Below are 16719 nucleotides of genomic sequence, written 5' to 3' on the forward strand. Positions count from 1 at the left end.
AAGTCGTAATTTTGATGACGACAGTTGGAATTGTACTCAATAACAGTAACAATTTTACAAGAAAAGATGACAATTTTATGAAAAGAGTCATAATTTTTCCCCCGACACTAGTCACAACTTTATAAGAAAACTTTAACATTTTAGCAATATTATAATAATAATCGGAATTTTACTTGGCAAAATTATGACAAAAGTCATAAATGTCACTATTTTACAAGAGCAACAAAAAAATTGCATTATTGTGATAAAAGTCAGCATTTTATTTGACAAATGTCACCATTTTGCATTAAAAAGTAATAATTTAACATAAAAAAAGTAATAATTTTACGAGAATATATTGCAATATTACAGAAACAGAAATAATATGAGGAATTGTTCCCAATTTTATAAGAAAAAAGTCGACACATTGTGAGAAAAAGACTGCTTTTAGTTAATTTTATTTTTTTTGCATTTTTTGTTAGTACGGTAATTGGATTTTAATCTTCATTATTAACTTAAAGTTATTACAGTATGTCTCTATATACATATTTTTTTAAATTAATTTTGGCAAAAGGGGGCGCATTTCAATTTCTTACACACACTTGTTATTTCATATGTTGCCCAGAGGGGGAGCACTTTTAAAACCGACACACAGTCAATTTGAAAAATCCCTCCTTTTTGGGACCTCCTTAATTTTGATAGATTTCACCACCACGGGTGCAAATGAGATCTTTTTTGTAACGTGCTTAAGGCCGATGACAAAGGAGTCACAGACCACAGATGGCCCCTGTGCTGCACTTTGGGCAACCCAGCTGTAGAAGCTAACTGTTAATGGCCACTACAGTCTTAGTAGCGTAGTGTATTTGTTCATCCTATGGTCACATATGGGATGCGGGTTGTCTTACGTCAGCACCGGAAGTCGTAAAATCAGCTGGCAGGTTTTTTCGGGGATGAATAGGGAAGTCCTTCTTTAGCTGCCGTCTTGTTTTATATATATATATATATATATAGTATATTGCTGCCTTTGCACCTGTCAATGTTTACTTTTGTAGGCACATTAAATCAACAAAAAAAATCCTGACTTTGGATCAATGTTCACAGACTCTAGTATTTGCCCTCTATTAGATGCAATGGTTTTCCGTATTGGGACCATGATTTATGTCCTAACTTGTTCACCGGTCCTCATATGGAAGCTACTTTTCCCTGTTGGTGTCTCAAGAAGGGTAGAAATACAACAACACACACACACACACACACACACACACACACACACACACACACACACACACACACACACACACACACACACACACACACACACACACACACACACACACACACACACACACACACACACACACACACACACACACACACACACACACACACACACACACACACACACACACACACACACACACACACAAACCTGTAGCTAAAATCAATTCAGTACTTTTTCAGTACCTTCTGACTGGCTCATTACTGCCCCCTTGTGGTTGAGGGCACGCAACAAATAATGACCGTGTAACAGAAATGTTCATCCATATATCAGTAAGGATAACACATATATTAAGTATTTATTGATTGCGAAATTCAGAAACTACTTTTGGTCTAACAATTGACACCACAAATAAAAACAGGGTAAGATGTAAATATTATGTAAGATATAAAGTGTTTTTGCATGTTAATACTAGAGAGGGCTAAAATGATCGCTGAGAATTCATGCATCTTGAAGCAATTGAGTTCAAATGGCGGAGGCACTGTTTGAGCATAATTTTACTGACAACACAGGAGTTGAAAACATTACGATATTGTACTGAGCAGCCAGGACTACCGCTTCTCTATGTTGATGGTTGTCAGTTTAAATTTTCCTGAGGGAACTCTCCTGAAGGAATCAATAAAGTACTATCTATCTATCTATCTATCCATCACATTTTTTGGAGGCTTTAGTAGAAAAACAATGACTGTTCAAACTTGATCTTTTTGTACAAATTTAGAAAGTTAAACGTTATTCAACATGTATTTTGACCTAAATACTATGAGTGTCCATATGCTGATGTTGCAAGTTATCTTGTAACTAGAAGACGCAATTCCTGAAGGAATTGCGCGTGAATGCTCCAATGCTGAAGTTGAACTGAAATGCTGACAGAATGTAGTATGAATGTAAGAACCGTTTGAATATTGGAATGGTTTGAATGCTGAAGAGTTTGAATTTCCAGGAAAACCGGAGTTTGGTTTGGAACTTGGGAAAGTGTTACTTTGAATGTCTAAGATGAGTGGAATGTGTTGATGTTGGAATGGTTTCAAGAGGTTGAAAAATGTGGGAATTGTGCAACTTGGAAAAATGTTCCATCCATTTCAATGTGAACTTCCTGGAAATTTGGGTAAAAGCGGGATTTCTTGGAAAATTATTAGGAGCATTAATGTCCTGAATGAGCTGAATTGGTTGGTGTTGGAATCGTTTAAATCGGTCAAGAAATGTTGAATTAGTAACAGTTCTTAATTGAGAAATTCCTGGAATTTCGGGAAAACCGAGAATGTTTCTATTCCTGACTAAGACATTTTTTTGGACTGTGGAACAGTTGAAGTGGGATGACACAAGGAAAAGGAATAGTCAAATGAAAAAGGTTGGAAATAGAGTTAAAAACAAACAAACAGGAATTCCTGGAAATTTGTTGAACTTGGAAAAATGGTAGTTTGAATGTCCAGGATGAGTTGAATGTGTTGAAGTTGTAATGGTTTGAATGGGTTGAAGAATGTGGGAATTGTTAAACTTTGAAGAATGTCCCATTGATTTCAATGGGAATTTCAGAAAAAATAGGGAATTTTGGGAAAAGCAGGAATTTTTTTGAAAATGGTAAAAAAAAACAACTTGAATGGTCTGAATGAGTTGAAATGGTTGGTGTTGGAATTTTTCAAATCGGTGGAGAAATATTGAAGTAGTAACACGTTGAGTTGAGAAATGGTATTACGGAATTCCTGGAATTTCGGGAAAACCGGGAATTTATCCAGTTCAAAAAACAACTTCTTTTTTTTGTCCTGCTTAAGAGGAATGTTTTAATGGTGGAACGGTTGAAATGCCTTGAAAAATGTGGAAGGAGTCGTCGCCAGAAAAAAGGGTAGACATAGGGGTGAGATTGTCCCATTGATTTCAATGGGAATTTCAGAAAAATAGGGAATTTCGGGAAAAAAGGGAATTTTTTGGAAAATGGTAAAAAAAACTTGAATGGTATGATTGAGTTGAAATAGTTGGTGTTGGAATTTTTCAATTCCGTTGAGAAACATTGAAATAGTAACATGTTGAATTGAGAAATTGTGTTACGGAATTCCTGGAATTTTGGGAAAACCGGGAATTTTTCCAGTTCATTAAGGAGTAGTCGCCAGAAAAAAGGGTGGACATAGGGCTGAGATTGTCCCATTGATTTCAATGGGAATTTCAGAAAAAATATGGAATTTCGGGAAAAAAGGGAATTTTTTTGAAAATGGTAAAAAACTTGAATGGTCTGATTGAGTTGAAATGGTTGGTGTTGGAATTTTTCAAATCGGTGGAGAAATATTGAAGTAGTAACACGTTGAGTTGAGAAATGGTGTTACGGAATTCCTGGAATTTCGGGAAAACCGGGAATTTATCCAGTTCAAAAAACAACTTTGTTTTTTTGTCCTGCTTAAGAGGAATGTTTTAATGGTGGAACGGTTGAAATGCCTTGAAAAATGTAGAAGGAGTTGTCGCCAGAAAAAAGGGTGGACATAGGGCTGAGATTGTCCCATTGATTTCAATGGGAATTTCAGAAAAATAGGGAATTTCGGGAAAAAGGAATTTTTTTGAAAATGGTAAAAAAAAAACTTGAATGGTCTGATCGAATTGAAATGGTTGGTGTTGGAATTTTTCAAATCGGTGGAGAAATATTGAAGTAGTAACATGTTGAGTTGAAAAATGGTATTACGGAATTCCTGGAATTTCGGGAAAACCGGGAATTTTTCTAGTTCAAAAAACACCTTTGTTTTTTGTCCTCCTTAAGAGGAATGTTTTGACGGTGGAACGGTTGAAATGCGTTGAAAAATGTGAACGGAGTAGTTGCCAGAACCAAGGATGGACATAGGGCTCAGAATGTCCGATTGATTTCAATGGGAATTTCAGAAAAAATAGGGAATTTCGGGAAAAAAAGGTAATTTTTTTGAAAATGGTAAAAAACTTGAATGGTCTGATCGAGTTGAAATGGTTGGTGTTGGAATTTTTGAAATCGGTGGAGAAATATTGAAGTAGTAACATGTTGAGTTGAAAAATGGTATTACGGAATTCCTGGAATTTCAGGAAAACCGGGAATTTTTCTAGTTCAAAAAACAACTTTGTTTTTTGTCCTGTTTAAGAGGAATGTTTTGACGGTGGAACGGTTGAAATGCGTTGAAGAATGTGGACGGAGTAGTCGCCAGAAAAAAAGGGTGGACATAGGGGCTTTGGAAAAGCAGGAATTCTGGAAAATCCTGGACTTTTTTTTAACTTGGAAAAATTATAGTTTAAATTTCCACGATGGTGGAATGTGTTGAAGGTGGAATGATTTGAATAGGTTGAAACATGTGGAAACGGTGAAAGTTTGAAAAATGGCTAATTAATTTTGAATGGGAAAAATGTCCCGGAAAACCTGGAATTCTGGGAAATCTGGGAATTTGTCAATGGAAAGCCCAAATAGGCTGAAAAATGTGGAAGAAGAAGTTGAAGAAGTTTAATAAATAGATGAATTTTGGTGTAGAAAACCATAAGTGTGAATGCTTTGGAGCATTCACACAATAAAAAACTTACACTGTGATGCTAGTTTGTTCATCACACACAAGTGTTGTATTGAAGAGATGTGGCCGGGGAGCACCCCAGGGTGCCGCTGCAGCTGTGCAGGAAGTCGATGTATTATAGTTTATATTCAACAGCCGAGTGTCACGATGATGGAGACGATTACCTGGCGGTCATAAATTGCAGAGCGCTTGGGCCCCCTAAGGAGCGCCCAGAGGATTTATGGTAATTGGGAGGGACGAGGGCGTGTGTTAATGGGCCGTGAAAGCTAATCTATAACGCTGCCTTTACTGCCAAGATGAAAAATCGGTGGCCAGATAAGAGAAGCGAAGTCCTGCCTCGACTCGCAGTGTCCCCGGCCCTCGCGGGGGAGCGCCTGTTTCGGTGGTTGTTGCACAGTCTCGCTTTTTTCTAGATCAATATGGCGTCGATTTATGTGCGGCACAGCATTTGGCTGCTGACTCAAGGAACGGTTAAACACCAATAGTGCAGCTTTGCATTTATACATGAACACATGTTCACATTTACAAACCCCAAAACCAGTGAAGTTGGCACGTTGTGTAAATCGCACATAAAAACAGAATACAGCAGGTTTAAAAAAAGCTGGCACAAGTGGCAAAAAAGACTGAGAAAGTTGAGGAATGCTCATCAAACACTTATTTGGAACATCCCCCAGGGGAACAGGCTAATTGGGAACAGGTGGGTGCCATGTTTGGGTATAAAAGTAGCTTCCATGAAATGCTCAGTCATTCACAAACACTTTGTGAAAAAATGCGTGAGCAAATTTATCATATATCAAACAACATTTATCAAAAAGCTATTGCAAGGATTTTAGGGATTTCACCATCTACGGTCTGTAATATCACCAAAAGGTTCAGAGAATATGGAGAAATCACTGCACGTAACATTGAATGCCCGTGACCTTGGATACCTCAGGCGGTACTGCATCAAAAAAAGACATCAGTGTGTAAAGGATATCACCACATGGGCTCAGGAACACTTCAGAAAACCACTGTCAGTAACTACAGTTTGTCATTACAACCGAAAGTGCAAGTTAAAACTCTACTATGCAAAGCGAAAGCCATTTATCAACAACACCCAGAAACGCCACCGGCCTCGCTGGGCCCGACCTCATCTAAGATGGACTGATGCAAAGTGGAAAGGTGTTCTGTGGTCTGAGGAGTCCACATTTCAAATTTTTTTGGGAAACTGTGGACGTCGTGTCCTGTGGAACAAAGAGGAAAAGAACCATACTAATTGTTCTAGGCGCAAAGTTGAAAAGCCAGCATATGCGATGGTATGGGGGTGTATGGCATGGGTAACTTACACATCTGTGAAGGCACCATTAATGCTGAAAGGTACAAACAGGCTTTGGAGCAACATATGTTGCCATCCAAGCAACGTTATCATGGACGCCCCTGCTTATTTCAGCAAGACAATGTCAAGCCACGTGGCTTCATAGTAAAAGAGTGCGGGTACTAGACTGGCCTGCCTGTAGTCCAGACCTGTCTCCCATTGAAAATGTGTGGCGCATTATGAAGCCTAAAATACCACCACTGAGACCCCCGGACTGTTGAACAACTTAAGCTGTACATCAAGCAAGAATGGGAAAGAATTCCACCTGAAAAGCTTCAAAAAACGGTCTCAGTTTCCAGGGCCATGTAACACAGTGGTAAAAATGCCCCTGTGCCAACTTTTTTGCAATGTGTTGCTGCCATTAAATTCTAAGTTAATAATTATTTGCAAAATAAAATAAAGTTTCTCAGTTGGAACATTAAATATCTTGTCTTTGCAGTCTATTCAATTGAATATAAGTTGAAAATGATTTGCAAATCATTGTATTCTGTTTTTATTTATGAACTAAACAACGTGCCAACTTCACTGGTTTTGGGTTTTGTACTTCATTTTTGCTGTGAATGTATACAGTGGAATGTTCCAGATCATTCGTCCACAGGAAACAACCGCTAATGACGTCCTTACTATGACTTACTGTGTTCTCTTTGAGTTGATTGATACCAGCTCAAACGAAAGTACGTGAAATCTATGATAGACAAAACATGTCTACAGTTCTTACAAATTAATTAAAGTTGCTGTGGGACTGTGATCAGATCTGAAGTATTGATCAAAGAATGATTAAAGAGGCATCTCTTCAAATTCTCACCAAGCACACAGAGGACAACATGGACACACGATGTGGTCCCGGGCCCCGTCCGAGCCAGAGGGACGGACAGACAGACAGAAAGAGAGAGAGCGGCAGAATGCATCTGCGTACCGATGGCGAGTTGGGGCAGAGTGCAGCCCAGCCGCTCCGCGATCGCCTGCAGCTCTTTCAACTTCGCCTGCTGACGCCGACCCTCCTCGCTCAAGATCTTGTCCTTCAACCACTGGTAACCCTGTCAAAAACACAGCACACCTGCTCAAAAACATTGCCCTGCTCACACTGCGGCCGCCACGCCTCCTGTGACACCAGGGCCTGTTTTTAAACATGTGACTGTCTCCTTCGCCCTTGACTTGCTCAAAGATCATTTCACTTGAAAAATTAGGAACTTAATTACCTATTGATGCGTTTAAATGTAAATAAAGATACTTGTTGGTCACAAAAAACATTCATGAAGTTTGGTTCTTTTATGAATTTATTATGGGTCTACTGAAAATGTGACCAAATCTGCTGGGTCAAAAGTATACATACAGCAACATACATGATCAATTTTGGTGACGTAGAAAAGTTAAAATCAAATCAAATTAGCTTCATGGCGTGGCCTCTTAACTTCATGTGAGTGATTATGATTGACGACACCAGTTGACTTCTCTGAGCTCATTTAAATAGGGTCTCATGTGATGCAGTCATTAAACTCGGTTACAAACGTGACAATGGGAAAGTCAAAGGAACTCAGCACAGATCTGAAAAAACGAATCGTTGACTTGAATAAGTCAGGAAAGTCACTTGGAGCCATTTCAAATCAGCTTAAGGTCACAAGAGCAACTGTGCAGACAATTGTTCATAAGTATAAAGTGCATAGCACAGTTTTGTAACTGCCACGATCAGGAAGAAAACGCAAGCTATCACCTGATGCTGAGAGAAAATTGGTCAAAGTGATCAAGAGTCAAAGGAGAACCACAAAAAAGCAGGTCTGCAATGAATTAGAAACTGCTGGAACACAGGTGTCAGTGTCCACAATCAAGCATGTTTTGCATCGCCATGGACTGAGAGGCTACCTACCATGCAAGAAGGAAGCCCTTGCTCCAGAAGCGACACCTTAAGGCTCGTTTAAAATTTGCTGCTGATCACATGGACTAAGATAAGACCTTCTGGAGGAAAGTTCTGTGGTCAGATGAAACCAAAATTGAGCTGTTTGGCCACAATACCCAGCAATATGTTTGGAGGAGAAAAGGTGAGGCCTTTAATCCCAGTAACGTTACGCCATTCCTACCGTCTAGCATGGTGGTGGTAGTATTATGCTCTGGGCCTGTTTTGCTGCCAATGGAACTGGAGCTTTACAGAGAGTAAATGGGGCAATGAAAAAGGAGGATTACCTTCAAATGCTTCAGGACAACCTACAATCATCAGCCCAGAGGTTGGATTTTGGGCGCAGTTGGGTGTTCCAACAGGACAATGACCACAAACACACGTCAAAAGTGGTAAAGAAATGGCTAAATCAGGCTACAATTAAGGCCTTAGAATGGCCTTCCCAAAGTCCTGACTTAAACCCCATTGAGAACATGTGGACAATGCTGAAGAAACAAGTCCATGTCAGAAAACCAACACATTGAGCTGAACTGCACCAATTTTGTCAAGAGAAGTGGTCAAAAATTCAACCAGAAGCTTGTGGATGGCTACCAAAAGTGCCTTATTGCAGTGAAACTTGCCAAGGGACATGTAACCAAATATTAACATTGCTGTATGTATACTTTTGACCCTGCAGATTTGGTCACATTTTCAGTAGACCCATAATAAATTCATAAAAGGACCAAACTTCATGAATGTTTTTTGTGACAAACAAGTATGTGCTCCAATCACTCTATCACAAAAAAAAAAAGAGTTGTAGAAATTATTGGAAACTCAAGACAGCCATGACATTATGTTCTTTACAAGTGTACAAATCTTTTGACGATGACTGTGTATATATATATATATATATATATATATATATATATATATATATATATATATATATATATATATATATATATATATATATATATATATATATATATATATATGTTCTTTACAAGTGTACAAATCTTTTGACGATGACTGTATATATATATATATATATATATATATATATATATATATATATATATATATATATATATATATATATATATCACAATGTAAAGCGCTTTGAGTCACTTGAGAAAAAGCGCTATATAAATGTAATTCACTTCACATATACATATATATATATATATATATATATATATATATATATATACACACACATATATATATATATATATATATATATATATATATATATATATATATATATATATATATATATATATATACACACACACACACACATACACAGTTTCACCCTGTCTCAAAACCGAAACTTTCAACACTAACATTTGCTTCAAATGTTGACCCTAGCTTCAACCTTAATTCATAAAACTATTAACAGTTCTATCTACATCTGTTTAGAACTCTTAAACAAAGCCGTATTCAAACCCTAACTTGGAACCCCAATCCGAGCATTAAATCCTGAACAACAACCACTAACTCAAGCATAACATCAAACAATATGCTTCAATCAAACCTTAACTAAACCCTAACCTTTGCTTCAAATACTGACCCTTATTTGATTAACTATTTACAAACTCACAACCCTTAACCCCAACCATACCATCAAACTTGGGCTTGAAGCCCTTGACCCAAGCTTTAAACACAAACCTAATCATCAAACCCAAGACCATAGAATCAAATCCTACCCTTTGAATTAAACCCTAAACTATAACAATAAACTAACCGGAAAAATGTAACCCTCACGCCAATCCTAGCGCTAGCATCAAATCAGAACCCATAGAATGAAACCCTGACCCTGGCATTAACCCCAACCAAAAACATTAATCCTCGCATGAAAACCCTCACTAGAAATCTTATCATCAAACCCTAAACCGTAGAATCAATCCCTAACCCTGGCATCAACCCAAACCAGAAACCCTAATTTTAGCATCCAACAGTAAACTTAACTCTAAGAATCAAATCCTTAACCCTAGCCTTAAAAGGGAACTGTACTAGTTTTTATTTTTTTTTTAAATGTTGCCTATCTTTCACAATCATTATGAAAGACATGACGGATGTTATTTTCCCCTCAATGCATTCTAAATATTAAATAAATGTGATCAAAAATCCGCTTATAACGGAGTGTCTAAACTAGGTGCATGTTTCTTTAAGATGGCCGACATGCCGTGGATCTCCAGCAGGGTAAGTAATTCAACATGTGTCCCTCTATTCGCTGAAAGTCAATAAAAAAAAAGCTGTACATTTGTCTAAGTGTCATTGAGTGCGTGTTTCTTTAAGAAGGCCGACCTTCCGTGGATCTCCACTTGAAGGTAATGTTTAAAATTAGTCCCTCTATTTGCTGGAAGTCACTAAAAAAAGCTGTAAATTTGTCTAAGTGTCTGGATTACATGTGTTAATTCATAGTTTTGATGCCTTCAGTGACAATCTACAATGTAAATAGTCATGAAAATAAAGAAAACGCATTGGATGAGGAGAAGGTGTTTCCAAACTTTTGGCCTGTACTGTACGTTTATTTCATATTTAGAATGTATTAAAGAAAATAATGATAATGATTGTGAACGATAGGCAACATTCGCAAAAATGTGCAGTTCCCCTTTAACTATAAGAGAAACCATAGCACTAGCATCAAATCCTAACCCGAAATTCTCAGCGCATTCAATCTATCACAACTGGACTGATCAGTTTGTCTTAGAAGACACTTTGCCACACAATTGCCATTCTAATGACTGCTGTTGGCATTGACAGAGCTCCTTTGCATCTTTACAGATGTTTCCCCCCCCCCCCAACCATTCTTCCCGGGGAATGCACCCCTCCTCCTAATAGAATATAAATTATTTGAGTCTTGGCACCAGCTCTCGGATGAGATCTGACCAATCTAAGTCTATGAGCATGAACTGATGAAGCCTGCTCGGATGAGTGGTGAAACATCTTTTAAGACAAACTCAACAGTCCAGTTGAGATCATTTTAATGCCTTTAGAATACAAACGACCTGATGAATGACAACATCCATAAAACACATAAGTAGAAACCTTAACCCTTGCATTGAACCCTAACCAAAAACCTACAGAAAATCCTAGTATCAACCTTAATTAACCCTAGCATCAAACCCTAATCGGTAGATAAATAATGAGGACTATGTCCTTGGTACTACTCATGATTTATGATGGCTTGAGTTGTTTCTATTTATGATACCTATGGAGCTGTGCTAATTTCAGGGATCAGAAACTGATGTTCTTACAAGGAAGAGAAAAATGCAAACAACAACACAAACATTGACAGAGCCAAGCAGGATGACACACAATCCACACTGCACAACACTGAAATGCAGAGGGAGCATGCTACAAAAGACGGACCACGGCATTTAGTAGTGTGATTTTGAGGTTGTATCATGTGACAACAAGACACAAACACACAGCAAGGACCAACAACCAGCAAGTGGGTGGACACCAGCAAAGAGGACCACACCAACACAACCACAGACCACAGGGAAACGTGGCTACCTTCAGAGAGGCCCGAGAGTATGGGGGCACCCTGCCGTCGTATTTCCCTGAGATGATCCCGCAGGCCAGCGGTGACCACGTCATGGCCCCCACACCTAAATGACAGCATCGTTAGAACCTCATCATCAGACAATTTTGAAGGTCAAGGAGCGAACATCTCACCTATTTTATGGAAAAGTTCCGGTAGCTGCACCTCCACCTTCTCTCTCTGAAACATGTGATACTCGGCCTGCTCACAGATCGGAGGGATCTGATTGAATTGCCGTGCCACAGAATACGCCTCCTGTGAAGGAAAATAAATATGAAGCCAACACGATTAGGCGGAGTATTAAATCGTTAGAGCACACATTTCCACAAACACTCAGCATTAAGTACCATTATCTCCATGGGGCTCCAGCGTGATGTCCCCCAGTACATGGCCATGCCTTGATTTATCACATGGGTCATCGCTCGAACCGTTTCTGCACACAAAGAAAAAAAAAAAGAAAACTAACATCAGACCCAAGAGGGACAAGCGGTAAAAGAATGGATGGATGGATAGATGGATGGAAGGATAAGTTAATGATAAAATAAAATACACTCAAAGACCAACTGTCTGATTAACATGTATTGAGAGACTGTAGTATAGAGAACAAGGGGTGTCCACATTTTTTGACTCGGGGGCCGCATTGGGCTAAAACATTTTGGCGAAGTTGGTAGAGTGGCCGTGCCAGCAATCGGAGGGTTGCTGGATACTGGGGTTCAATACCCACCTTCTACCATCCTAGTCATGTCCGTTGTGTCCTTGGGCAAGACACTTCACCCTTGCTCCCGCCATCAGTGTGTGAATGTGTGTGTGAATGGGTGAATGTGGAAATACTGTCAAAGCGCTTTGAGTACCTTGAAGGTAGAAAAGCGCTATAGAAGTATAACCCATTTATCATTTATTTATATATATATATATATTTATACACACACACACACACATACATATGTATATATATATATATATACACATTTGTATGTGTGTATATATATATATATACACATATATATATACACACATATATATATATATGTATATATATATATATGTATATATATATATATATATATATGTATACATATATATATATATATATATATACATATATATATATATACATATATACATATATATATATATATATATATATGTATGTACACACACACACACACACATATACACACACATACATATACATACACACACACATATATACATACACACACACACACACATATACATACACACACACACACACACATATACACATATATATATATATATATATATATACATATATATATATATATATATATATATATATATATATATATATATATATATATATATATATATATAAATATATACACACACACATACATATACTTAAATATATACATAAATATATATACATTTATATACACACATATATATATACATTAGTGTTGTCCCGATACCAATATTTTGGTACCGGTACCAAAATGTATTTCGATACTTTTCTAAATAAAGGAGACCACGAAAAAGTTTAGTAAGTAAACAAACAAAGGCTCCTAACTAGTCTGCTGACATATGCAGTAACATATTGTGTCATTCTATTATTTTGTCAACATTATTAAGGACAAGTGGTAGAAAATGAGTTATTAATCTACTTGTTCATTTACTGTTAATATCTGCTTACTTTCTCTTTTAACATGTTCTATCTCAGCGTTTCTCAAAGTGTGGGGCGCGCCCCACTGGTGGGGAATAGAGACATGACAGGTGGGGCGCAAGGAACGGGAGGAAATTTCACTTTGATTTTTTTAATTTTTTTATTATTATATTCTTTGATTTTTTTTTTTACTATGCTTTCATTTTCTATACACACTGGAAATCACTTTGTGATTCTGTCTGTGAAATCCGCTATATAGATAAATGTAAATTACTTATTTTTCCTGTAGGCTTTACATTTCTAGGTAGGAGCGAAAGTTTACAGACATAGCAACAGTAAATAATGGGGGCGGGGCTAAGCGGAAGCTTTGTGAATGGCGAGTCATTGTGCGAGGATTTGCTGTTTTGTAAATACATAAAAAATAGAGCCACTGCTGATGAGCTGTTCAAGATAATGGACAGTTTCCTCAAAGAACACGACCTTAAATGGGAAAACTGTGTGGGCTTTTGCTCTGATGGCGCGCATGGCAAAGTCAAGAAACGGGCTGCAGGCTCTAATAAAGAGGGTTGCGCCAAATGCGCATTGGACACAATGTGTCATTCACCGGGAAACACTCGCGTCAAAGCAGCTCAGCCCCGAATTCAATGAGGTTTTAACAGTGGCAGTGTCAAGCCTGCAACCCCGATTTGAAAAGCTGTGCAGTGCAAAACAGGCTCATTGCAGCCACTAATGCTGGAGTACTGTAAAACTCATGTTCACTTGCCCTGTTCTCCTTTTTTTGGCAAAGATTGCAAAGTGGCACTTTTATTTTAATTTATTATTGAACTTGATGCAAGTTATTTGATTTATTATTGAACTTGATGCAAGTTATAACACTTTTATTTGATTTATTATTGAACTTGATGCAAGTTATAACACTTTTTTTTATTTATTATTGAACTTGATGCAAGTTATAACACTTTTGTTTTATTTATTATTGAACTTGATGCAAGTTATAACACTTTTGTTTTATTTATTATTGAACTTGATGCAAGTTATTTGATTTATTATTGAACTTGATGCAAGTTATAACACTTTTATTTGATTTATTATTGAACTTGATGCAAGTTATAACACTTTTTTTGATTTATTATTGAACTTGATGCAAGTTATAACACTTTTTTTAATTTATTATTGAACTTGATGCAAGTTATAACACTTTTGTTTTATTTATTATTGAATTGATGCAAGTTATTTTATTTGATATTGAACTTGATGCAAGTTATACCACAGCTGCACAGTTATTTTATTTATTATTGAACTTGATTTTATTTTATGTTATTGAGTTTGAATGTATAAAACTTGATGTTACTTGATGTTCGATAAATTTGAAAATGTTAAGCTTGGCATTAGCGTTCTGTTGGGGCGATGGGGGCAGGTGGGGCTTGAAAACTCCCCCCTGTCCAAAGTGGGGGATGACAAAAAAAGTTTGAGAACCACTGTTCTATCTACACTTCTGTTCAAATGTAATAATCACTTATTCTTCTGTTGTTTGAGACTTTACATTAGTTTTGAATGATACCACAAATTTAGGTATCAATCCGATACCAAGTAGTTACAGGATCATACATTGGTCATATTCAAAGTTCTCATGTGTCCAGGGACATATTTCCTGAGTTTATAAACATAATATAAATTTTAAAAAATTAAAGAAGATTTTGTGATGCTAAAAAATATTGATGTAATCATAGTAGTATCGACTAGATACGCCACTGTACTTGGTATCGTTACAGTGGGTGTTAGGTGTAGTTTATATTGTAGCATACCGGAAGAGTATTTTCCCTGTATCGCAAAAAAGTCTGTGAACAAGTGGAGGCAGACGGAAGACCCCTGACTGAACTCATTTCCAGAGAATTACTCTGACAGGAGCAGATGGACAGTGAGGGTCCAGCTGAGACCTCCCCCAACCCCACACACACTCACTCACTGCACTCTGGCATTTAAAAGGTCTCCAGCGTCTGACGCCTTATTCCCACTGTAGAAGAGGAAGCAACGCCACAGAATAAAAATAATATTTTGTATTAAGTAGTCAAGGTTTTGTTACCTTCCATAGGCGTGTTGGGGTCCGGTCTGTTGGCAAACACGACATCAACGTAGTCTAACTGCAGTCTCTCCAGAGAAGCTTTTAAACCTAAAAAAAAACAACACACAGTCAGCTTAGGGATGAGGTATGGGGGTCAAAGAAGTCCGTGTTTGAATGAAAATGTAAAAAAAAAAATTATAATAATAGAAATATAATTATTTTGTTTCGGGGTCAAACTGTCACTAACATAAACATTTCAATAGTGTAGGTAATTGTTTTTTTTTTCAATATTTTTCCATTTCATATAAATAAATACAAACAAATTAAAATAAAATTTGACCAGCACAATGTGAGGGATGGAAAAATTAATAAGAGATTGAGTAAAACAAAAAATTGCTGCTTGCTGAGGTGAAGGTGGTGAGTCTCTATCCCTTTTATTCCTTTATGTTGATTATTAGCTATGATCATTATTGTAATATCTTATTTATTTTATTATTTTTATTTTTAATTATTTATTTACAATAAGTACAGTACATTAGCATTTAAGTTCAAACCTTAATGATTATAATTGTATTTAATATATATATATATATATATATATATATATATATATATATATATATATATATATATATATATATATACAGTATATATATATGTATTAGGGCTGTGAATCTTCAATATTGATTATTGGGGTCACGATTCGATTCAAAATCGATTTTTTGTCAATTCAACACGATTCTCGATTCAAAAACGATTTTTTCCCGATTCAAAAGGATTCTCTATTCATTCAATACATAGGATTTCAGCAGGATCTACCCCAGTCTGCTGACATGCAAGCAGAGTAGTAGATTTTTGTAAAAAGCTTTTATAATTGTAAAGGACAATGTTTTATCAACTGATTGCAATAATGTAAATTTGTTTGAACTATTAAATGAACCAAAAATATGACTTATTTTATCTTTGTGAAAATATTGGACACAGTGTGTTGTCAAGCTTAAGTATAAGCCACTGTAAAACTATTGTTAATTTTTATTTAATTTTTATAAACGTCTAATGATAATGTCAATGAGGGATTTTTAATCACTGCTATGTTGAAATTGTACCTAATATTGATACTGTTGTTGATAATATTCATTTTTGTTTCACTACTTTTGGTTTGTTCTGTGTCGTGTTTGTGTCTCCTCTCAATTGCTCTGTTTTTGCAGTTCTGAGTGTTGCTGGGTCGGGTTTGGTTTTGGAATTGGATTGCATTGTTATGGTATTGCTGTGTATTGTTTTGTTGGATTGATTAATAAAAATAAAAAAATTAAAAATTAAAAATTAAAAAAAATGTAATAAAAATAAAAAAATCGATTAAAAAAAAAAAAGAGAATCGATTCTAGGTCACACAACGTGAGAATCGCGATTCGAATTCGAATCGATTTTTCCCCACACCCCTAATATGTATGTATATATACATATACATATT

The 16719-nt window shown here is 36.5% G+C and overlaps 1 protein-coding gene across 6 annotated transcripts in view; it reads right to left on the minus strand.

The window, feature by feature from the left end:
* Nucleotides 1-16719, minus strand: part of kcnab2a (potassium voltage-gated channel subfamily A regulatory beta subunit 2a) — a 195507-nt gene that overhangs the window by 7189 nt on the left and 171599 nt on the right. For all 6 annotated transcript variants that reach the window (XM_062038247.1, XM_062038244.1, XM_062038246.1 and 3 more), the window contains 5 exons: nucleotides 15270-15356; nucleotides 11889-11974; nucleotides 11676-11796; nucleotides 11514-11608; nucleotides 7035-7155 (listed from right to left, as the gene is read on the minus strand). In XM_062038247.1, coding sequence (XP_061894231.1) covers nucleotides 7035-7155; nucleotides 11514-11608; nucleotides 11676-11796; nucleotides 11889-11974; nucleotides 15270-15356 — 510 coding nt within the window. The remainder of the gene's footprint in view (nucleotides 1-7034; nucleotides 7156-11513; nucleotides 11609-11675; nucleotides 11797-11888; nucleotides 11975-15269; nucleotides 15357-16719) is intronic.

Source organism: Entelurus aequoreus, linkage group LG26 (genome assembly GCF_033978785.1).
Source record: "Entelurus aequoreus isolate RoL-2023_Sb linkage group LG26, RoL_Eaeq_v1.1, whole genome shotgun sequence".
NCBI lineage: Eukaryota > Metazoa > Chordata > Actinopteri > Syngnathiformes > Syngnathidae > Entelurus > Entelurus aequoreus.